Genomic DNA, 22,386 nt, shown 5'->3' with positions numbered 1-22,386 from the left:
AGTTTTCAAAGTAAGCTCGATTAGCTATGATTGTGAAACAACAATTACGTTGAAGTTATCAAACTAAGTTATCAAACTATTATTATTTGAGAACTGACAGGCTTAAATCAATACACCGCAGCAAATCAAGATAAGATAGGAATTCAAAGTGTCTACATATCATTTACTATTCTTCCTTATTGCAAGAAGAAATGTTTTTTTTTTTTTTTTTTATTTTATTTTATTTTATTTTTTTTTTAACTCTAGTTTTTATTTAATAAACTGTACATGTAACTAGTCTTTTATTTACCAATCCTTGAAAGTATGAAATCAATGCATCTCTTTGTGGTAATTTTTCAAATTTTTTCTAGCCCAATTTTGTCATCATCAACTGGGACAATTTGAATGCGATTTCATCCAATTTAATATATACTGATTAATTGTAAACGCTTTTGAAATTATTATAAAAATAAAATATGAAAATAAATCTGTTGTTTATATATTTTGCAGAGCACCGCGATTACATAGCCAAGGCAGAACTAGCTTCAAATGCTCTTTGAAGCTGTTGTTTGAGTAAAGCAATGTTCTGAAAGCATCACCCTCTGGGGTGTCGGAGAATAAGTTATCAAAACTGGCTGTTTCAGTGGCTTCCAATGCAGAGCCTGCCATCACACCACACACCGCGAAATACCCTGTAAATTAAAGGAAAAAAATGAAAGTACTTCGTTTTTTTAGTTATTCTTACACTCACCCCAAATACCGTTCTTGAAGAGGGATTTATGTATGTCTATTAAACTAGGCAATCTTTTTCTGTAATTCAATAGCTTCAGATGCTTTATCAGCTGGTCGTAATACTGTTTGACGAAGTGTTCAAATTTGTTTATTCTTATCTCCAGCTTCGGTGACGATAACAGAAAATAAATCAAGTCAAATGCAACACTTCCATATTTGCACATTTGATAGTCAACCAGATAGGAATCCAAAAGCTTTCCCGTCTGCTTTTCATAGAGAAACATTATGTTGCTCAGCCAGCAATCAGAGTGGTTTAATACATTGAACTCTTCTGGATCCACGACTGCCGCTTGGAGAATTTTTCGGGTTATGCTACCGGCCAAGCTTTTTATATCCTCAGAGCACGCCTCTAGCCCCTCCATTGTTGATAGAGTTCTTAATATATAGGGTACCATGCCATCAGTCATTTTGTTCAGCAAGTGCTTGCCATCCTCATTACAAAGACCGTCACTTATATGACTGGGGTAGATTCCCTTTGCTTCCACCCGAACAGCCGAAGCGGCATGCCATTGCGCCAGCTTTGTGAGAACCGACAGAATATGTTCTTCGTCAACTCCAGCTTTGCGATCAACTGATTGGAATCCCCTAGGTCGTAGATCCTCTAGCAGCACATATTCATTCGGTGTATCGAGCTTAAAACACTTCGCCCCAAACTCAACCTCTAAGCCAACATCGCAATAGAGCTGCTTGAACTCTTCCACATATATCATGAACATGTCCCGTTCGATGTCGAACACGCTGAACTTTTTCTTCCCCCAGGTTTCTTGGTAGGCCGCTGAAACGTGCGGGAGTTTCATCATGTAGGACACAGTTTGGCTTGTGCTATCTGCATGTATCGCAAGTATATGAATTGAATAATTTATAATGCTCTATGCTGACTAACCTTTTAGTTGCACTTCGAGTGTTATGCGTAGCATAAGTGTGGCATAGTTTTCACCGGGTTTGGTGCCAGGCATCGCCTTGAATGATCGGATATTTTGAAAATCTTTCAATGTATCCCGAAGTAAGGGTACAAAAAGATCGGCTTTTACCCATTCGGGCACGTCGACTTTTGATTCATTTGTTGTTTGACAGATGGACATTGTTCACAGTATTCAATAACCAATTGTAATCCGATGCAATCAGTGTAAATTCTGTGGGAGAACTGCAGCTGTTAGCTTAGTTTCCTGCTTATATACAATTCATTTTAAAAGAGCTTAAAGCTCATCAAGCGTTTGGATTGATATAACGGATTCTGCTTATCATAAAAAATTTGTTTGATTAAAGCAATTGTTACAATTGTAATGAGAATAACGCACCGGTTGAACAGCAAGAGCTTCTACAAAAGTAGAATTTGGATGAACAATCAGTAGAGTTCTGAACGTTGGATATTTGAAGGTCAATTGTTGTTTACACAAATCAACACGAATGCACGTGCAAATATGTGCATGGCAATACAACTAACAACGTTTATTGTGCGCCTCGCTGACAGAGACTAAGAATTTATACTGCTACATAAAAATCATATCTGGTACATCTTAATGAATATGTATAATCAATTCAACAAATAAATTTAAGCATATAAAAACATCTACAGAAATAAATAAACAATGCAAATACAAATATTTATTCATATTTATAATATATCTGCAAGTTGGTGCTCTTTGCTTGAATCAATGTAATCGCATTTCTTTGGTAAAATTCTAAAAATAAATCCTTTATACCGAATGAAAATGGTTTATATTGTCTCGTTTTGAAGAGCACCGCGATTGTGCAGCCAGGGCAGTACAATCCTTAAGTGCTCTTTGTAGGTCTTGCCGTTGTACAGAAGAGTTCTGAATGCGTCGGCCTCTGGCGAATCGGAAAATAAGTTATCAAAGCTGGCTGATTCAGTCTCTTCCAGCAAACTTGCAGCCATCACATCGCACACCGCCATATATCCTATATATATACAAATAACAGACCACATGAAAGTAGGTAATTAAACCATATTCGGCATACGAAAACTTACCCCATATTCCGTTCTTCAACAGGGATTTATGTATGTCTATCAGACTCGGAAGTTTTTTATTGTAGCTCAACAACTTCAGGTGCTTTATCAGCTGATCGTAATACTGTTTGATGAAGTAATCGAATTTGTTTACTTTGATTTCCAGTTTAGTGGATGATAACAGAAAAGAAATCAAGTCAATGGCGACGCTTCCATATTTACATATTTGATAGTCAACTAGATAAGAGTCTAACAGCTTTCCCGATTCTCTATCATAACGAAACATGATGTTACTAAGCCAGCAATCAGAGTGGTTTAAGACATTGAACTCTTCTGGATCTATGACGCCCACTTGTAGAATTTTGTCTGTAATGTGACCGGCCAAGCCTTTGATATCCTCATAGTACGCCTCATGTCCCTCAATTGTCGTAAGGGTATCCAGTATGTATGGGACCATATTATCTGTCAATTTGCTTATCAACTGTTTACCATCATCATTGAACATACCATCACTTATATGGCTAGGATAGGCACCTTTCCTATCCACTCGAACAGCAGAAGCGGCATGCCACTGAGCCAGCTTAGTTAGCACTGATATAGTATGCTCCTCATCGATTCCTGCCTTACGTATAACTGACTGGAATCCCCTAGGTCGTAGATCCTCTAGCAGTACATGTTCATTGGGTGTATCGAGTCTATAGCACTTGGCCCCAAACTCAACCTCTAAGCCAACATCGCGATAGAGCTGCTTGAACTCCTCCACATATATCATGAACATGTCCCGTTCGATGTCGAACACGCTGAACTTGTTCTTTCCACAAGTTGAAAGATATTCCTCAGAGGTTAGTGGTACTTTTAGCATGTACGAAACGTATTTTACTGTGCTATCTTTAAAGATTATGTATTTACATTTTCTTTTAGAGCCTTGCATCTGAAATATAAATCTTAGCTGTAAATCATACTGACCTTTAAGTTGTACTTCAAGTTCTATGCGTAGCACAACCGTTGCATAATTATCACCGGGTTTGGTGCCAGGCATCGCCTTAAATGATCGTATATTTCGAAAGTCTTTCAATGTATCCTTCAGCAACTGCTCAAAAAGTTCCGCCTTCACCCATTCAGGTACTTCGACTTTTGTATCATTTGTTGTGGTCGTTTGGCTGCCCGACGACATTTTTCAAGATTTTCAAACAAAGACTAATCAGTAGTCGTCAGAGTGACTTCTGTGGAAGAACTGAAACTAATAGAGCCGTTTTATAGCATATGAGAGAGCTTAAAGCTCTCACAGTTAAAATGCAATGTAAGTACTTAAACAAACAATACAAATTCTATTATTATATTTACTCTTGACCTATAAATTTACTAAAGAAAAATAAAGGAATTTGTCTGTTAACTATGAATAAACCAGTTTATTTGTGCTAAAAATGCAGGTATACTGCATGTCGTTTATTTGATATAATTTAATTTCTATTTTACAGTTTACTAATAAAGAATATTTTTACTTTGAATTGAGCTTTACCTTAGTTAACATAGCCTCTTTGAATAAGCCAAGGTAATATAAGCTTGATTTGCTTCACAAAGCTGGGATTCGTGAACATTTTACGCTTAAAGTCCAAAGCTTTCTCGGAGTCGCCCATGAAATTCGTAACGTTGGAGTCGGGACTGGGGGGAAACAGCGTTACGGGCAGCATTCGTTGAGCGCATACAAATGCTAAAATTAAATGGAATGGAATGGGACAAAATATGAGAATAAAATAATGATGAACTCATCTAATTGTTTCATATAACTCTATCCTTTTTGGTAAAATGTACAGACCCCAGAGACTGTGCCGTCGTAGATTCTCATGTAATTCCGTCAATGTAGGCATTCTGTTGGCATACTTGAATAGCTTCAGATGCGCAATGAGCTCTTCATGATAATACTCTATGAAATCATCGAACTTCTCCAGTTTAATGTGTATATTAGGTGTTGTCATCAACAAACAGAACAAGTCATGAGCCGGTGTACCATATTTCGGCAATTGAAAATCCACAAAGCAAATATCCTTGATCTCGCCAGCATTCAGTTGAAAGAGAAAATTATTGCACCAGAAATCTCCATGATTAAGCACATTAAACTCGGATTTATTCACACGACCAAAATCCAAATACAGGTCAGTCAGGCGATCCGTGTAATTGGTCTGAAATAATTAGCAATGAATATATTATATACTGAACTGATCCTTAAATTCCTTTAAGAAAACAATAAATATATTAATAATTGTTGATAAGAGAACATTATCTATCTAATATATATTTGACAAATTGGTACATCTTTTTTACTCACTATCAACTGCTGTTGACCAGGCTCTAGTTCGTAATACTGCTGCATGCACTCCAAAAAGGGCACATTAAATGTTATATTCGATTGCTCGATCCATTTCAAGCACTCCTCTGACATATAGCTTTTCTGATAGGTTTCTTCATAGTCGCCCAGCTCGACGACTCTCTGAGCGGAGGCTGCATGCCACTGAGCTAATTTCTTAAGCACGGCCTTGATTTCCGTTTGGCCCAAGCCTATCATACGCTCCAGATTTATGTAGCCCTGCGAACGCAAGTCTTCCATCAATATATAGTCGCAGTTGGGCGGGTTTTCGATGAACTTCAGATGAGCGGGCTTGAATCTCACAGAGAGCTCTGTATGCTTGGCATACAGCTGCTCGAGCTCGGGCACCAAACGCTCGTACATATCAGCCTCAGCGATAAACAAATCATGAAAGTCGTGCTCATCGCCACAATCATTGACCAATGGAATTTTAAGTATGTAACTCTCGGCTTTGCTGCTGTCATCTGGTGGTAAATATATTGTACGTATGTATGTTTGTGATGAGTGCTTGCCATCTTTATGTATGTATGTATGTATGTGACGCTGACCCACCTCTCAGTCGCATCTCAATGCTGATTCTCAGCACAATCGTCAAGTAGTTTTCCCCTCCACTGATCGCCGAAGTGCACTCAAATTTTTGTATTGTCTCAAAATCTGCGTAATTCTGTTTCAGTAAATCACTGAAAAGCTGTTGGTTTACCCATTCCGGTGCAGTTACAGTCGACATTTGTTATTTCGATATGTGGATCGCTCTGATGCGATTGTGTATAATACTGTCAAAGCTTAAATTGCAACTGAGCGAAAGCTCTTTTGTTCAGCGTTTAATAGAGACTACATCTGATAAAAGCTCTGAAGAGATCGAACTTCTGCTCACAAATATTTCTCAGCTCAATGGAAAAAATACCTACATGAAACTATTCTGCACCTTTTTCAAAAATATATGTATGTATATGTAATGAATGATGCTTAGTCTTATCGCTTCATTATCTTTATATGACATGAATATAAACATGTACCACCAAGACATTATATTTATTATTTTTAATTTATTCTTATCTTATATACATCTTTGAAGCATCTCCCAATCTTATTCATCAAAAGGCTTGCCTTCTTTTGATAATATAAACATTCAATGCTCGCTTTGGTAATTAGTTTCTTTGGCTTTTTTTTTGCTTAACGCTTAACGCTATGCATGTAGACATGTCGCCTCAGTTTATCTGGCCTGGCGAAGTCTTTGGCACAGAACGTGCACTGATAGGGTCGTTCGCCTGTATGTTTGCGTCGATGGACTTTCAGTTCATAGTGCACGGTGAAGGACATGTCGCAGAGATCGCATTTGAAGGGTTTTTCGCCATTGTGTCGACGCATATGTATGTTCAGCTTGTTGGGCGTCAATGACTCCAGACCGCACAATGAGCAAAGATATTTCTTGCCCAGATTCTTTTTGGCGACATGCATATCGCGTATGTGCTTGTCCAGGCTAGGTTGTACAACAAAGGACCGCCAGCAGTGTGGGCATTGATACCTAAAACGTCTGCTTCGCTTGGTCGTAACAGGTGTCTGACTAGATGACTTGGAATGTTGAGTCGACATGTGCAGTTCTAGGTTTTCGTGCCACATGAATTTGTAGCCACAGCGTGAGCATTTGAATTTCTTTTCCTGGTTAAGGCATTGCGTTCGCAAATGATGCTCCAGCATAGTCTGTACAATGAATAATGAATATTCATATTAAAACATATTTTCCTTTTTACTTTGGAGATCATTAAATTACCTTATCTACAGTCTTGAAAATACAATGCTCGCAGGAAAAGGGCAACTTGTCAAAGGTGTGCAGAGAATACTGGTGCTCGCTCATGTCGCGCCGTCGCTGAAAGTTCATGTCGCACAGAGCACAGCGATAAGTTCTGCCAGAACCTACAGCCTCATCGTCACTCTCATCTGTTTCATCCAGAAGCAGCTCAAAGCCCTCTTCGGTGCTTATCATATAGTTGTGCGCCTCTTCAGTGTGGGCCTGCATCGAGATGTGTCGTCGCAGATCGCCAATCGTAATGAAATGAATGTCGCATAGTTTGCATAAGATGGATTTTGGTCCGGGAGTCTTGGCAGCATCCGCTAGTAGTGTCTCTGCCAAGGGAAGATCCTCACCTCTAAACCCATGCCTCTGTACATGCTTGTGCAAAAGTGCGGGTCGATAGAAAGTGCGTGTGCACCAGCGACAGGGTAGCAACTCATTGCTGCCATCGTGGTGCATTAGTTTGTGCTTGGTCACGGCGCTCTTATCCTGAAAGCTGCGTGAGCACTGATCGCAAGGATATGTCTCCTGCTGCAAGATTAAAGATGCAGACCAAGGTTAACCAACATATTACTATATTGTAATTTAGACCTACCTTGTTTTTGTGATCGACAAGATGAGCCCGCAAATTGCGCCGCCAGAAAAATCGCTGCGGACATTTGTCGCACATGAACCGTTTGAGCGTGTTCTGACACAGTTTTAGAGTATGATGATCGAGTAATTGAGCGCTCAGGAAACGTGCATCGCAACGCTGACAGACATGAGGTGCCTCGAGCCAGGTATGCTCCTGCCGATGGTGTTCGTGCAATTGATATTTGCGTGGGAAGACGGTCTCGGGTGTTTTACATAGCTCACATGAATAACTGTGTCTCTCCACAACATCCGCCTCACCATCGCTGTCCGTATCGGAGCTGTCCAGGTTCATCTCATATCGCGCCTCATTCGTTATGGAGTAATAGCGGCCGTACATGCCCACTTTGAGATCATTGAAAATTCGTCGTTTTAAGCCAGAAGCTGTGGACTCAACGGCGGTCTTATAAAAGCCCTCTGCAATCCGTTCAATAGGCTCGCCATGAGCCTCGAATTCAAAGTCCTTAGGATGGGATTTTAAATGGTCACGCAACTCACGAAGTTTGATAAATCTACGCAGACAGATCATGCATTGAATTTCCTTTGATCCATTCGGCTTGCACCGATTTAAATCGAAACCTTTAACGCGACGATCGATGCGTGAGGGCTTTGACATGGCTGATGTGTCCGTTGCGTATCTCGTTGAGGTGGCTTCATCTTCATCATCATCAGAATCCTTATACGCCTTGTGCTCGTTGTGCTTGTGCTTGATGAGACTAACAATGTACTTGTAGGACTTCTCGCATTGATCACATTTGTAGTAATTATCTGCACTAGAGCTATCTGCATCATCCTCATCCGGAATGCTAAGTAAAGTGTCATTACGTGAATGTGTATATATATATGTGTACAGTATTCATTTAATTACGTGATCTCCTTAATGATGCTATGCACAAGGGAATCTGTACTTTTCGGCTTCGAGCGCTGCAGCTGCGATTCTGGGATATTATCCTCAATTATTTTGGGCTGTGAAGATATCTGGCTGGAGACATGCGCCTTATGCTTATGTTTGACAAGAAGCATTATATACTTGTAGGACTTGTCGCAATGGTCGCATTTATAGTAATTATCGACGGACTCGCTATCCAAGCTAAACGAGAATTAGAAAATAAGTGAAGCGACAGATATTTCATAAATAGCAACATACTTTGCCGAACAGCTTTTGCCCTCAATTGAGCTGGAGATTTCTTCGGTTTGATTAGGCATCTCTTCTTCTTTTTGTGGCTTAGTTGAACTGTGAGCTCGTTGCTTGTGCCTGTAGAGATTGGTTACATATTTAAAAGACTTGTCGCATTTATTGCACCTGTGTAGCATGGGCAATTTTGTCTGTGCTGCCCGGCGCTGCTTTAGGGGTACATCATCATCGTCATCATCACTGCTGCCATCATCCACATTGCTGTTCTTAATCAAAGGATCAATTATGTTTGTTGGATCCGTTGTTGATGGCGTAACAGGCTCAGTGGACTCTTCCATTTTAATTGTTATACCCTCAATATCCAGCATTTGTATTGGAGTCTCGCGCAAACACTCTAGGGTGGCTGTTTCTGTATCCTCTGAGAGACTTTCTGTTGAGAGCTTCTGCAGCCAGAGCTCATAAGTATTACGAGCCTGCTGCACAAAGTCGTATGCATTTTCTAGCCTTTGAGAACAGTTGTGGCAAATCCAGGGCGGCAACTTGTCGGCTTGATCTAAACCAACCTGCAACAACAACATACATATGTATGGTACGTAAAGTGCTTCTTCAATCAATTCGATGACTTTGGGGGTGGTGGGCTAGATGGTTACCTCGAGCCTTGTTAACTCCAGCAGCAACTGATTGTACGTTTTATGTGCGTATTTATCAAATGGCTTCTCGATCCAATAACGTCCATTTGTACCGCCACAGACTCTGCACGTTCTTGTCATTGTTTGATGCGATTATAGTTTATAATCGTATCTACAACTCCAATTAGCTCAGATGTCAATCAACTTGCCAATTATATATACAAATAGTGGTAGGTTTTAATGTGGACACACTGGTGAGCAACAGCTGTTCACGGACAGCTGACCAATTATCGATATGTTAGGCTATCGATGCTGCAATGTTTTTCTTACACTAGCACTTGATTCTCATTGTGTGACTGTAATGTTTTTTATTTAAAAAAGAATTTATTTATCAGCATTGTGAAAAATGTTACCGACAGATATTTGTCGCACATGCACACTGCATGGTGATAGCTTGTTTCCGCTAACGACCCGCACAGATAAATATGAAAATAAAAGTTTAATTGAAATGTTACTTGAATTGACACAAAATGATGTAAGTAAACAGCTATTTAATTAGGCTGCGTGGTATTTACTTGTAACTTGTCATTTGCAGCCCCTGCTGGAGCATACAGATGACAGTCTGCCGCAGAACTTGTGTAGTGGCTGCTTGCACAAGTTGGAGGCTGCGTATGCGTTTGTATTGCAAGCGCGCCACGCTCAAGAGCAATTGTTATTGCAGCTGCGCAAAGGCTTGCAGACACAGTGCTTGGATGAGATGCCTATAGACATTAACTTGCAGAACATCAAAACTGAGATGATCGTTGACATGCAACCGGCTAGCAAAGCCAAGAGTGAAGAAGATGAGACGGAGTCTGAAGAGAGGGAGCAAGACATGGCTGCAGTGGCTATTCCAGCCCTGAAATGGCAGCCAGACAGCGACAGTGAAAGTAATCGGAATGCTGCTGATGAGTATGTAATTTGCTTAGTTTATAATTATCTTGTATATTAAATTTAACTGGCTTACAGACAGGATATTACCTTTAAGCCCAAGCAGCTGCGGCGCAGCGCACGTAAAGCCAAAACCTACACAGATAGCGAAAATGAAGCACCGTAAGCTAAATAAAACTTTGCATTGTATGATGTAACTATAACTTGCCCGACAGATCTATCGATGCGACTTCCTTGCCCATCAAACGGCGACGCGGTCGTCCAGCACGTCTTAAAACGGAGGGAATTAACGAAGAAGGACGGCATGTGTGCGAGGCTTGTGGAAAGAGCTTCTCCTGGTACCGTGACATGCAACGTCACTCGCGCATTCACTTCGAGCATCCAACCTTCGTGTGTGAGAGTTGTGGCAAGAGCTTCTTGCGCAAAGACAAATATATGTTTCATCTGCGTTCGCATGAAAAGCGTGCAACCAAATGTCAGGCCACGCAATTGAGCACCGAGTGGTGTTTTGCTGAACGTCTCTACAACTCCGGCCGCCTCAAGCAGGCGGAGTGCAAACTGTGCGGCTCGAAATACCAGCGTATAGGAGACCTGCGCGATCATATGACCGGCCATAAGAGCATCGAGACATTGTCTAAACTGAGTCTGGAGAGCGACGTTATCAGAGAACAGTTTACTAAAGAGCAGCAACAGGTTGACCTGGATCTGATCAAACAACAAATATGTGCTGACATTGCCAGAGGACGTGAGCAGCTGGACAAATACTGCGCCGTGGTTAACGCGTACGGATATGAGCTCTGTCTTAGCGACTCAGACGATGAAGCAGCTGATCAATCGCCTAAATACCAGTGTCGTCCATGCAACATCAACTTCACGCGCAAATATCGCCTTATGCGGCACACACTGGAGGAGCATACACAGGCGGAATCCGTAGTGTCTTGGCAACGCTGTGATGTCTGCCAAATTGGTTTTGTGTGTACTACAATGTTGGAGCAACATCAACGCACGCAGTGCCACAGCAAACTTAAGCGTTATAGTTGTCCCAACTGCCCAGGTAAATTTATCTGGCAGCAGAACCTGGAGCAGCACGCGTGCTCGCAACGTAGCAAGCAGCACAACGAGCAACGACAACAACAGCAAAAGCAGTGCTGTCTCTGTGATATCCAATTGAGCACCATGTTCGAGTTACGTGCCCATTTGCTTAGCCATCAAGATGGGCGCAATGGGATACATCCGGAGCTGCAGGCGACCTTCTTTCGCACCTACTATCCCAACGGCCTTGACTGCAGCTTATCGGAGCTGAGCGCACGGATTGCCGCTGACTTTAAGGCGGAGGATTATGGGCGATACTTTAATGCCAAAACGAGCAACGGCGAGGAGCTTGATTTCTTTGCATCGGACTCAGACTTGAGTGATGCAGACCAGCTGAGTTGTAGCGGTAGGTTTCACATATGTTGCCTCTGTGGCGAAACGAAAAAGCGTCTCAGTCAATTGCTCGAGCATCAGCAAAGCCATCATAGTGAGGTGCAGGAAAAGTTCCCATACGTGTGTGATGACTGCGATTTGAGTTTTGTAGCTGAGGCTCTGCTCCAACGGCATCGCCGACGTGTCTGTGCTAAGCAGCATGCCAAGTACGAGTGCCAGCAGTGTAATCAGCGCTTTTACTGGCTTCCCAATTATGAGTTGCATGTGCAGCTGCATCACGAGACCCATCCTGAGCTGCAGACGGAATTTGTCGATGAACAGGAGCGGGAGTTGCGGATGAGAGGTAAACGCCAGTCCAGAGCGGCCAAGCTGCAGTGCGGCGAATGCGAAAAGGTGAGCAACGATGAAACGAAAGTTAATTCATATCTAACCTCTGCCTTTCGTTTACAGGTGTTCATCTGGCCGAAGGATCTGACGCGTCATAAGCGGCTGCACCAGCCACAGGCTTTGGCACAATACCAATGCTTGCACTGCGACCGCAAGTTCCATCGCAAGGATGGGCTTAAGTCGCATATGCGTGTGCATAGCGAACAGCAGGCGAATGCTCCACTTGCCAGTGAACAAGCTCCATCCACCCTGCAGCGCATGTCCGTGGTGCTGACCCAACTATGTCGACCTAATGGCTGCAAGCAAATTCAATGCATGATATGCCTCTCGCAACACACCAAAATCTCTGATTTGCGCACTCATTTGCTCGACCATCAGTTTTCGGTCAAATTCGGAGAGGAGCGGAGCCAACCAGAAAGCATTGCGGGGATTTCACGTTTGCTGTATCCAGAACTACCCGAACCATTGGTGGAGCAGCAACTAATCGAACGCATCCAAAATGATCTGAGAAAAGGCGTGGAGCTCGAGAGATTCATTTCCATTACAAACGAGGCGGGCATTGAACTCAGCCTGGACAGCAGCGAAACAGAAACCGATTCGGACTCAGCCGAGACAGTCAAAAGCAACAGCGGGCAACTGTATAGCTGTGAGCTATGTCAGCTAAAGCTGACTCGCAAGCATCAGCTCTACGCCCATGAGCTGGAGCAGCATTCGTGGCAGCAAGCAACTCATGTTTGTAGCTACTGCCAGGCGAGATTCGTAAATGAGCAGCTGCTGGAGCATCACTATCGCACGCTCTGTCGCAACGCGCACCGACGTTTCATGTGTCGGAAATGCCCATTGCGTTTCCGCTGGCGCGAGAATATGAAGTTGCACTCGGACGTGGCGCACAACGAAGCTGGAGGCGAGCAATCGACCTTAGACATTAAGATGAACGGGACGCGCCTTTTACCCAGCGTGAGTTACAACTGCACGGAATGCAACCGTAGCTTCAAAATGCAAAAGGATCTCACTCGACACACTCTGATGCATGCCCAGGAGTCGAGCATTTACCGTTGCCGCTGGTGTGCACGACGTTTCTATCGCCAGGCCAATCTTTTGCAGCACATTGAGCGTCACGGCATTAGCGCCGAACAACTGCCCTATGCTGAGGCACTGCTCAATGCTAGCCGCCATCCCCATGGACAGAAGTGTATCCAATGCAAGGTGTGTAATGTGACTTACCCCACCATAGCTGCGCTGCGCACCCATCTTCAATCTGCGCCAGCAGGCACACATCATGAGTATGGCTCGTTGCTAAACTACTCAATCACCAATCAGCTGGGATACGAGCTGCATCTGGAAGACTCGGAAACGGATGAGGATGGTAAGCCACCAGGCACGCCCACTCACTACACCTGCAGCATATGCCAGCTGCGCTGTGCGCGCAAGTTTGAGCTGCATCAGCATCAGCAAGCGATGCATCGACTGGAACGGATAAACGAGGGCTGTGATGCCTGCATCTTTAAGAGTGTCTCAGCAGATCTCATTGCCTATCATCGGAGCGTCTTATGCTATAATACGGAGAAACACTTCAAATGCTCCAAGTGCGGCTACAAGTTTATGTGGGAAATGAATTTGGCGCAACATATGAAGCTGCAGCATCCCAGCAGCGATGGCAGCGAAACGCAGCTGAATGCAAGCTCGTTGCCTGCACAGGAGGTACCCAGCGCAGAGTGTCCGATTTTCCAGTGTGGACAGTGCCCTAGTAAATATAATCGCAAGGATCGTCTCACTGCACATGTAAAGAAATGTCACGCAGCGGGAACAAGTGGTCCTACGGCTGCTTCAGAGAAGCTTATAAAAAATGCAACTGGCGCCAAGCAGCAGAAGAGTTTCCTCTGCGCTTTCTGCGGCAAGGCGGTTAGCTCCTCATCCAATCTGATTATACACATACGTCGCCACACTGGCGAGAAGCCTTTTAAGTGTGACTATTGCGACATGGCTTTTCCACGTTCCTCCGATCTGCAGTGCCATCGACGCACTCACACGGGCGAGCGGCCGCACGTCTGCACTGTTTGCCAGAAGGGCTTTGCCCGATCCTACAAGCTGCAGCAGCACATGCGCATCCACAATGGCGAGCGGCCATACAAGTGTACTTATTGTGACAAGAGTTTCACTCAGTCAAATGATCTGACTCTGCACATACGACGGCACACTGGCGAACGTCCCTATCAGTGCAATACGTGCGGCGAGCGTTTTATTCAGGGCACAGCCCTGAAGAATCATCGCCTGCAACATGGACACCACGACACGGAAGCTGACCAGGTCAAGGATATCTAAGTGAGCCTATGATTAAAGAGATTATAAATAAATAAATGTAACATATTGTAAATTTCGCATTCAAAAAGCTAATTCGTAAAGTAAGTTAAGCTTCAGATTATAAATAAAAGTTGGCAATTTGAATTTCAAGTTGCCCACCGATAAGTTTGAACTAATCGCACTAAATTGCCACGATCGATAAATGTGGCGATGGCAAGTAAAAGTATCGAAGACTTCAAAAGTACTCATACTCAAACCTAACGTCCCGTTGTTATGGTTACACGTATCATAACGAAACAAGCTGTGTGTTTCGATTCGGTTGACTTATAATGTAAACTGTATCACGATAAACAATAATTAGTTAATAAAAAACAAAATATATAACTTTTAAATAAAATTATTGATGAGCCGCAAATACACAGATATAAGTTAAATTCTAATAAATAAAGGTGCAAAGTTAACGTATTTCTTTTAGGTTTCAAATTGCTTAGTTTGATGCTTTAAGCATCGGAAAATGGTCAAATCGAACAAGCAGCCGCGTCCAATGCCTGCCACAGATCGCAGTAGTACCAATGCCAGTGGCAGCGGTAACTACATGGAAAACACGTACTGTGTGGTGCTGCATGTCGTCGAGGGTGAGTTTTCTGTTATCCCTTTAGCTGCTCATTGCAATTATAATTCTAATTCTGTCTTAGCCATTAATTTTTATGGACGCGAAATGAGGGAGGGGGAGAGGGAACAGATTATTATGAATGCTGCCCTCAACACAGTGGACTTTGAGGTTGAGGGAACCCCTTCGGCCACATCGGAAACAATTATATTCAATAGCAATTGTATATGGGAGTGCGATATGGCTGGGATTAAACGTATCAAGACGGACCATCGGCCAGTAAAGGTCACATTTTATGCCAGCGGCGGTATAGAACGCAAGACCATTGGATCGCTGCTTCTACCAGTGCGTGGCTTGCCAGTTCTGGGCACAGGTGGTAACAACAGTCCGCAGCAGCTGAAAATGTTCTGGCATAAGCTAATCTGCATTAGCAATGAGTTTCGATCCCACAAGCCGGAGGTGCTGCTCATGTTGGCTATCATCAAAAAGTCTCTGCTACACACTAAGGATTTCAAGCATCTAACGGCATTTAATTGCTCAGTGAGTCCCGATCTAATATTGGAAAGCTGCTGTATGCATTTAATTCATTAACTTCATCCTGCAGGAGAAACAAAGCCCTACACCACCGCTGCAGTCGCCCGGCCATTCGATCACAGCCAATATGTTGCAGTCGCAGGTGCATCCAATAACACTTAAATTGTGAAACTTTGCTAATTACTGACTCATATACTCTCAGGCCAATGTCTATGTTCAGTCGCTGGTGCAGTTGGGTTTGCTTCAGGTGGGCAATGATCCTCTGGTCGACTGTGACATCATCGAGGTGGTGCTGCAATTCAAACAGCTCAAGAATGTCAGAAAATTTGTTAGATCTGTATACCAAGGAAAGTTGGATGATGTGGAAACCGTGTTGGTTATGTTTGACTTTGTCGGCAATGTCACGAATATTGAACTTAAGTTGAACCATGCGGATATCTATACTCTTAACGACGTGCTGGGCTTGCGCTTCAAATCGTCACTGCGTAGTATACGTCTATATTTCCAGCGCATATTTTATTTACCTATCAACATGTATGTTAATGGCTCCTCAATAGGTAAGGTCTAGAAACTATAGTCTGATGATTAGCTCTACTTCTAATTCTTTCTGTTAGCCAATTATCGCATGGACTTCGGTAAGCTGCTGCCGCCAGACACCTACTTTGCGGACAATCGTAAATTTGTACACACCGGTTGCTTTGCTTTCGACCGCTTCAGTCGCATGGGCAGTGCGCGTGAGGTGAAGCCAATCATGGATTTCACTTTTACAGTGGACATACAGGAGGTGTACTGGAGCCAGCAGGAAAAGCTGGAGGAACCATCGCTGAAGCAACAGGAACGGCATGAAGATTCGTTGGACATGCAATCAGTGGGCACCAAAGCTGTCATACTCGAAGTTCCTAAAGATCGTGTATTTGATAACGGGGTTGAATGGACTCGTAATTCCGAAATGCAATCCGTTTCTGGAAATGGATCCGTGGATAGCTTGAACGTAGGTGCTGAACTTTCCGAGTCGGATGAACGAGAAATACCGCTGGAGTCAGTGCAAGATTCCGATGTAGCGTCAACTGTACATTCATCTCAGGGACGACGCAGGAAATTCATAAGGCTCATAGATAAGCCCGTTCAATATAATAATGAGGAAGAAGATAAAGACCATCATTATGATCCAAAGGTTGTTACTAGAAAACTGCCTACAAGACCGAATCATAAAGACAATCAGTCTGGAGATGATTTAATAGATGATTTAGATGATGATGTTGGCTCTGATTCTTATGCTGAAAATGATAGCTACGACAGAGCGGAAGACTGGCTGGCGGGTCGTGTTGATGACCCAAAAAAACCTAAGCCTAAACCTAAACAGAAACTTAGCAGTTCAGCAGCTTCAGGTTTAGAGAAACCTCCATCCAAAGCAGCAAAAGATGAAAAAATCAGGGGTTTACTTGGGGATAGTGCAAAGAAGAGTAGTATTCTGGAATTACAGCGCATAGATGAAGAAGCAACTAGATTTCTGCAAGAAGAAATGCTACTTAGGGAGCAAATGCCAAAACGAAAGGGAAAAAAACATTCAGATAATAATATTCAGAATTATACAATTGATGACAGTATTATAGATGATTCTTGGGCTGAATTGGAACAAGAATATAAAAATATAAGCCATGATTTGGAAGGAGAACTAATGACTAAATCAAGTCCAAGAGCTGCTTCCAAAACACGAAAGTCCCAAGCGCAGGCAGCTCGTGTCGAAGCAGTTGACCGGAACACAAGCTTTCTAGATTCTACATTACCTGAAATGATGGATGATCACAGCAACAGATATTCACATATAAATTCGACGGATGATTCATTTGAAAATAAGCCAAAAGTCATACGCAAGAAGAAGATTGTCTCAAAAACAGAGCACTTGGAGGTGTTGGACGTTGGATCCACCTCCCGCTTACGGGGAAATAAATATATGTCTTCACAGGAAAATCTAGAGGCAGTTGCGTCCGACTCGGCTAGACAGATATTGAAACAAATTCTCAAAGATAAAGTTGGTAAAAAGCCCAAAAACGTAATTGCAGACATGGACAAGCCAACGGAAACGGATGTGCTGGAAGAATTGCTTCAGAAGCCAAATGCACACAAAAGCAAACCAATGCCAAGTTTCGAAGAAAAATGTAAATCTAGTGAATCAGTATTACCCAAGAAAATACCAAAACCGAAACAGTCGACTTCAAAAGCGGACCTTTCTCTAAGCGCTCGCTGGGTGGAGGTAAGCAAGGAGCAGACTCGAGCCTTGGAGGAAACAGAACAGTTTATTGCAGATAGCTGCAAAACAGAGCTAGATGTATTCTCAGTTGAAGAGCAGTGTTCTCAGAGCTCAAAGAAACCTAAAAAAAAGAAACTGGGTCGCACATCGCGCTCGATAATTAGAAAGAATATTGAATATAGTGAGATGAATGTTAGCTCGGAAATGGAATCAAACATCGATAGTTCATTAATGAATGAATCCTTTAAGGAATACATGCCTAAGCGTAAAGTGTCAACAAGGGAGTGTTCCAATATCCATTCGTCTCAGGACATTATAGTGTCAGAAATGAATTTGAAAATTGAAAATAATACTGAAAGTTCCTTCGTAGAGCAGTTGAAACTTGAGCGCAAACTGATTAAAAAGAATAATGACTGTGATAAATCACAGGATCCCATTGCCAACCCTGTTACCAATCCTATTGCAAAACAATCCACTCCCAATACTAGCAAGCTCAGAGAACGGATTCGTCATAAAACTGAGAATGTCGCCTCAGAATTGGAATCCAGTCCCACTCGAAAGTTTGAGAAAAAGCCTCGGCAAACTGTACACCGATCTGCATTGCATAAATATTTGGACGCAGAAGAAGCATGTGCCACTTCTCAGCAAGTGGCCGACCAGTCTGAGAAACCATTAAAGAAACGCACCGTCAGGGCAACAGCCTTCGAGCCTTGGGAAGCAGAGGCGCTTGAACTGCAGTCGATAGGGAGCAAAGGTGTTTCGAAGAAAAGGACAGCTAAAGTGCCTTCTGATGTCAATCAGTTGCAGCAGACGGTCATCGACAAGCTCTGTGCTCTAAAAGAGAAGAATTCCGCTCCATCCCAGCTGGGTGCAGCTGCACCTGTCTCCCACTTGGAGGTTACAGTGCACATGTACGACGACAAAAAAGTTGCAGAAGAGCGAGCCAGAGATGGCACCACGTATGTGAACCAGAGCGTGAACACAGATATCACCAACATGAATGAGAGCATCAAGCTCATTTTGGCGACTGGCAGGAAACTGCAGGACGAGATGCAGCGGAAGACGCAAGAATACATGGACAGTCTAAGTCAGTACCGATCTGAGGCGGATTCATCGCAGCGGACATCAAACAATGAAACGCCGAAGAGTATCCATAACATGACTAATATTGGTGCTGATTACGAGTCCAAATTTGTCGAGCTGGAGCAGCACATAGGTGAGCTGGAGCAGCATTTGCGTAAGTTTGAAAGCCGCACACAGGATATGCAGGATATGAACTCAAAGCTGGAGAACGAGAAAATTCAATTAAAGCAACGCATCAATAAAATGGAGCTCCAAATAGAGCAACTGCGCCAGCAGGGCACCAGTGGCAACAATCTGCAGGAGGTGCTCAGTGAGATGCGCCTACAAAACATGCGCTACATGGACATGAGCAAGGCCAAGGATCGGTACAAGAAGCAATGGCGGCGCAGTGCCAAGCGTGTCCACGCCCTCAAACTGGCCATGTACGAGAAGAGAATGGAGAGTGAAAAAAATTTGCCACAGTAAGTTAAAGTTAAGACATTTTACTTAGCCCTATTGACATGTTACTTCCGTTACTTCCTTTCAGGATGCTCAATCTGAAGAGTATTCTTACCAAGGATGCTGATGAGTTCGAGCGTGAGTTCGGTCGCTTCCGCCGGTCGAACACAGCGCTCAGCTTTTCCGGTTCTGGTGATTCGCCGGAGCCGTTGCTAAAAGATTATCTGCGCGGTCTCTCCAGTCAAGCAGTAGACCAGCATAAGCCTGTTAATCATGTGGAGAGCAGTCGGATGCATTAGCCCCATTTCCATTCAACGAAATTGTACGTGATTAATGGTTAATTGATTGTATACTCAGAGGATTCCCATCCTTATTTGCGTTAGTTATTTGGTTTATCGTAAAATTTCTGTTTTCTTGAGACAAGTAAATATTTTATGTAGAATTTGTGATTAAATTTAAGTTTATTCAACTAGTCCTAAGATATCATGTGTAAAAGTAAGGTTTACGCTTCCGATTACGATTCACCGACCTTTTGATCAATCTCCGTGACAATCGACATTCGTTTACAAAATTGAAGACTGTTTTAAGATTTTTTATTTTCAATTAATGTTTAGTTTAGGCTTTAGTCAACCAGCTTAAAAACAAAATGGATTGCTGTTAATGTAATTTTCTGTTTATTACTATAAAAATATGTATATAAATTAACGCTTGGAAACCCTCATTTACTCCAACTTAAAGCCCACGCGCACAAAGTGGGGCAATGTGTTCAGTGGTGCAGAGTACTCCATGAGCCAGACGGGACCCTTGTAGACTGTCGCGGTGTTTCCATCTGTCCACTCTCCCTCGGGCAAGTAAATGTCGCGATTTCGAGCATTTTCCACAATGACCGGAGCTGCAATGATGTCATCGCCCAGCAAAAATTCTGCGGAGAAGTTGAAAGGGATTCACAATTAGGTCAGTGATTGAGAATCATAATGATGCAAATCAACATACCATCGTAGATGCTCTGAGCAACTACATCATCGGGCGCAATCCACCAGAGTGGAGCGTTGACAGGTTCGCCCGTTTCCGTGGCGCGTTTGAACATCTTCATTATGTAGGGCGTATAGTCGGAATGCATCTTGGTGAAGTTCTTGCTAATCGCAATAGTCTCACTATCAAAGTTCCAGGGCACAAAAGAGAACTGCAAGCTGGGCATGAAGACATTGGCCTGCAGCCAGCGTAGGAAGAGCTCCTTCGTGGGCGGCTTTCCGTTGTAGCCGTTGCCGCCAATCATGTCGGGAAGCACAAAGGGATATCCATTCATGTTCATCTGCAGCAGCGAAGTGATCAGAGTCACCAGGCCATTGTTCCAGCCCCACTCCGAGTCTTTGTCCACAATGCGCACAAATATGGGCAAGTCCTGCGTGCTCTGGCCAGAGCGCACCTCTACCATGTCGCCAAAGGCGGCCACTGTGCGCACATAGTCGGTGGAAATCTGTAGCGGTGTTTGATATGCGTCACCCTGGAGCACCGGATCTGTGGGCACCCAGCTGGTTTCGCCGGCATCAAACTTGAAGCTGTCAATGCCATCCTCTGTCTGCAGACGTTTCAGGCGAGTGCTGAACCACTCCTGCACTGCGGGCTTGGTGAAGTCCAGATAGGCTGCATCCTTTGGCTTGCTGTTCCACCACTGCGTATCGGCACTGCCGGCATGATCAACCACCAGGTAGCCCTGATCCTTGGCAGTTTTGTAGATGGCTGTGCAATTGTTGTTAATGAAGGGATGAATCCATAAGGTTACCCTGAAGCCCAACGCCTTGAGATCGTCTGTCAGTTTCTTGGCATCTGGAAACTTTTCCTTACGGAACGTCAGAGCACCATAGCAGTCCTCCCAATCGTCGTCAATCTCCAGCTGACTGTTCTCAAAGCCATTGTCAAGAATCTGCTTTGCAAAGTCGCGCACCACCACGTCGGAGACCTCCGCCTTGTATAGCGCCCAAGTGGACCAAACCGGATGCTGAACCATGCGCTCATCTGGATAACCTGTGGGCTTGCCCAGCAGCGTCTTCACCGCATACATATGGGCAGCCTTTGCATCCTTGGCAAATCCGAGCTGATAGCTGAATTTGGATGAGGATAGACGCGTGTCATAGGGCAGAGCACTGAATGCGCTGATGCAGAGCTGATCCTCCAGACCAGGTGCATTCTGATCAATGAACAGCGGAGTTGTATTATCCACGAAGAGGAAGAAGCCCTCGCTGTTCAGCCAGTACCGCTCTGCCACGCCCATATTACCCAACTCCTTGGGCACGTATGAGAAGTTGCTGTATTGTTGACGCTCCACGGGCCAATAGTGTTGCTTCTGCTCCGAGCCACCAAACCAATGGACGCGTCCCTTATTCAGCATGACACAATCCCTGGGCTGCGTGCCCTTTACCACCTGATCGCGAGCCACACGGACATGGGTCACACCGCTGCTAGATGGGAGCAAGCTGAATTCGATGGTGGTGCTGCCATCGCTCAGCTTGAAGCCACCCGTCGATGTGGCTTCCAGATCGCTGCTGGTGACAAAGTTATCCAAGGTCACGGTCTGCAGCAACTTGCTGCCCTTCATTAGCTCATATTGCAGCTTATCGCCGCGTCGCAGCCTCAAGTAGATGTCGCTGTTATCGAACTTGAAGCGCTGCTCGATGGTCTTGCAGCCTTGACCCGTCGTCCACAGGCAGCAGACTGCCAAAAGCAGAGCCGCACTTCCGTAGCCGAACTGCATTTTCGTAAAACTGTTTCCACAACCAAGCGAGCTCCGCGCTTATATAGCAAACGGTAGAGAGTGTTATGTGCACAAATAAAGCTCTCGAGGCGTGCCTACAGTCCCATAGCTGAAGATGCACTCCAGGCAGCGGCTGATAAGCGACTATCAGCTAGAGCTCTCATCGAACCTAATGTATAATGCGCTATATATACTACTTTATATACACGAACACATTTTGTCAATAGATTCCGAGTGCTATAATGCCACTGAGAGGCGGGCAAATGATACTCAATGACACTTGTAATGCTAACTGTTGAATTATTTCTGTTGTTCTATACAATATATACATCTATAAACTATAGTTAAGTGCTTCATAATTATCAATTGTATGGAAGAGCCCAC

The 22,386-nt window shown here is 43.7% G+C and overlaps 7 protein-coding genes across 11 annotated transcripts; 2 read left to right on the top strand and 5 right to left on the bottom strand.

The window, feature by feature from the left end:
- Nucleotides 1-248: 248 nt before the first annotated feature.
- Nucleotides 249-1,898, bottom strand: LOC108660019 (uncharacterized). The gene is made up of 3 exons (XM_089256149.1): nt 1,655-1,898; nt 731-1,597; nt 249-671 (listed from the first exon to the last, which is right to left on the bottom strand). Exons 1-3 carry the CDS (start codon nt 1,851-1,853, stop codon nt 475-477), a joined length of 1,263 nt encoding a protein of 420 aa, XP_089112275.1. The 5' UTR covers nt 1,854-1,898; the 3' UTR covers nt 249-474.
- Nucleotides 1,899-2,475: 577 nt separating this feature from the next.
- On the bottom strand, nt 2,476-3,955 carry LOC149092221 (uncharacterized). 2 transcript variants are annotated; one of them, XM_089265318.1, is made up of 3 exons: nt 3,707-3,955; nt 2,762-3,628; nt 2,476-2,691 (listed from the first exon to the last, which is right to left on the bottom strand). In XM_089265318.1, exons 1-3 carry the CDS (start codon nt 3,912-3,914, stop codon nt 2,489-2,491), a joined length of 1,278 nt encoding a protein of 425 aa, XP_089121444.1. In that variant the 5' UTR covers nt 3,915-3,955; the 3' UTR covers nt 2,476-2,488. The 2 variants fall into 2 exon arrangements, with proteins under 2 accessions (XP_089121444.1, XP_089121445.1); XM_089265319.1 differs by having other exon boundaries at nt 2,762-3,624; nt 3,707-3,829.
- Nucleotides 3,824-5,914, bottom strand: CHKov2 (CHK domain ov2). Of its 4 annotated transcripts, none has more exons than XM_089265322.1 (5): nt 5,658-5,914; nt 5,067-5,569; nt 4,557-4,920; nt 4,260-4,451; nt 3,824-3,963 (listed from the first exon to the last, which is right to left on the bottom strand). In XM_089265322.1, exons 1-4 carry the CDS (start codon nt 5,830-5,832, stop codon nt 4,261-4,263), a joined length of 1,233 nt encoding a protein of 410 aa, XP_089121448.1. In that variant the 5' UTR covers nt 5,833-5,914; the 3' UTR covers nt 3,824-3,963; nt 4,260. The 4 variants fall into 4 exon arrangements, with proteins under 4 accessions (XP_089121448.1, XP_017953427.1, XP_089121447.1 ...); XM_018097938.3 differs by having other exon boundaries at nt 3,836-3,974; XM_089265321.1 differs by having other exon boundaries at nt 3,853-3,980.
- A 229-nt stretch (nt 5,915-6,143) lies between these two features.
- Nucleotides 6,144-9,562, bottom strand: LOC108653035 (uncharacterized). The gene is made up of 6 exons (XM_018103317.3): nt 9,313-9,562; nt 8,675-9,225; nt 8,396-8,617; nt 7,493-8,333; nt 6,877-7,428; nt 6,144-6,806 (listed from the first exon to the last, which is right to left on the bottom strand). Exons 1-6 carry the CDS (start codon nt 9,430-9,432, stop codon nt 6,279-6,281), a joined length of 2,814 nt encoding a protein of 937 aa, XP_017958806.1. The 5' UTR covers nt 9,433-9,562; the 3' UTR covers nt 6,144-6,278.
- A 19-nt stretch (nt 9,563-9,581) lies between these two features.
- LOC108653179 (uncharacterized) lies at nt 9,582-14,711 on the top strand. The gene is made up of 5 exons (XM_018103528.3): nt 9,582-9,826; nt 9,887-10,242; nt 10,300-10,383; nt 10,437-12,039; nt 12,097-14,711. The coding sequence occupies exons 1-5, from the start codon at nt 9,698-9,700 to the stop codon at nt 14,353-14,355; spliced, it is 4,431 nt and encodes a 1,476-aa protein (XP_017959017.2). The 5' UTR covers nt 9,582-9,697; the 3' UTR covers nt 14,356-14,711.
- Nucleotides 14,712-14,790: 79 nt separating this feature from the next.
- On the top strand, nt 14,791-19,722 carry rha (protein). The gene is made up of 6 exons (XM_018103224.3): nt 14,791-14,969; nt 15,030-15,484; nt 15,549-15,620; nt 15,681-16,035; nt 16,093-19,273; nt 19,339-19,722. The coding sequence occupies exons 1-6, from the start codon at nt 14,849-14,851 to the stop codon at nt 19,547-19,549; spliced, it is 4,395 nt and encodes a 1,464-aa protein (XP_017958713.1). The 5' UTR covers nt 14,791-14,848; the 3' UTR covers nt 19,550-19,722.
- Nucleotides 19,723-19,893: 171 nt separating this feature from the next.
- tobi (target of brain insulin) lies at nt 19,894-22,211 on the bottom strand. The gene is made up of 2 exons (XM_018103327.3): nt 20,244-22,211; nt 19,894-20,172 (listed from the first exon to the last, which is right to left on the bottom strand). The coding sequence occupies exons 1-2, from the start codon at nt 22,000-22,002 to the stop codon at nt 19,973-19,975; spliced, it is 1,959 nt and encodes a 652-aa protein (XP_017958816.1). The 5' UTR covers nt 22,003-22,211; the 3' UTR covers nt 19,894-19,972.
- Between the last annotated feature and the right edge of the window lie 175 nt (nt 22,212-22,386).

This window comes from Drosophila navojoa, chromosome 2, assembly GCF_054131105.1.
Source record: "Drosophila navojoa isolate 15081-1374.11 chromosome 2, UAZ_NAV_1.0, whole genome shotgun sequence".
Taxonomy (NCBI): Eukaryota; Metazoa; Arthropoda; class Insecta; order Diptera; family Drosophilidae; genus Drosophila; species Drosophila navojoa.
This window is presented reverse-complemented; position numbering and strand designations above follow the sequence as displayed.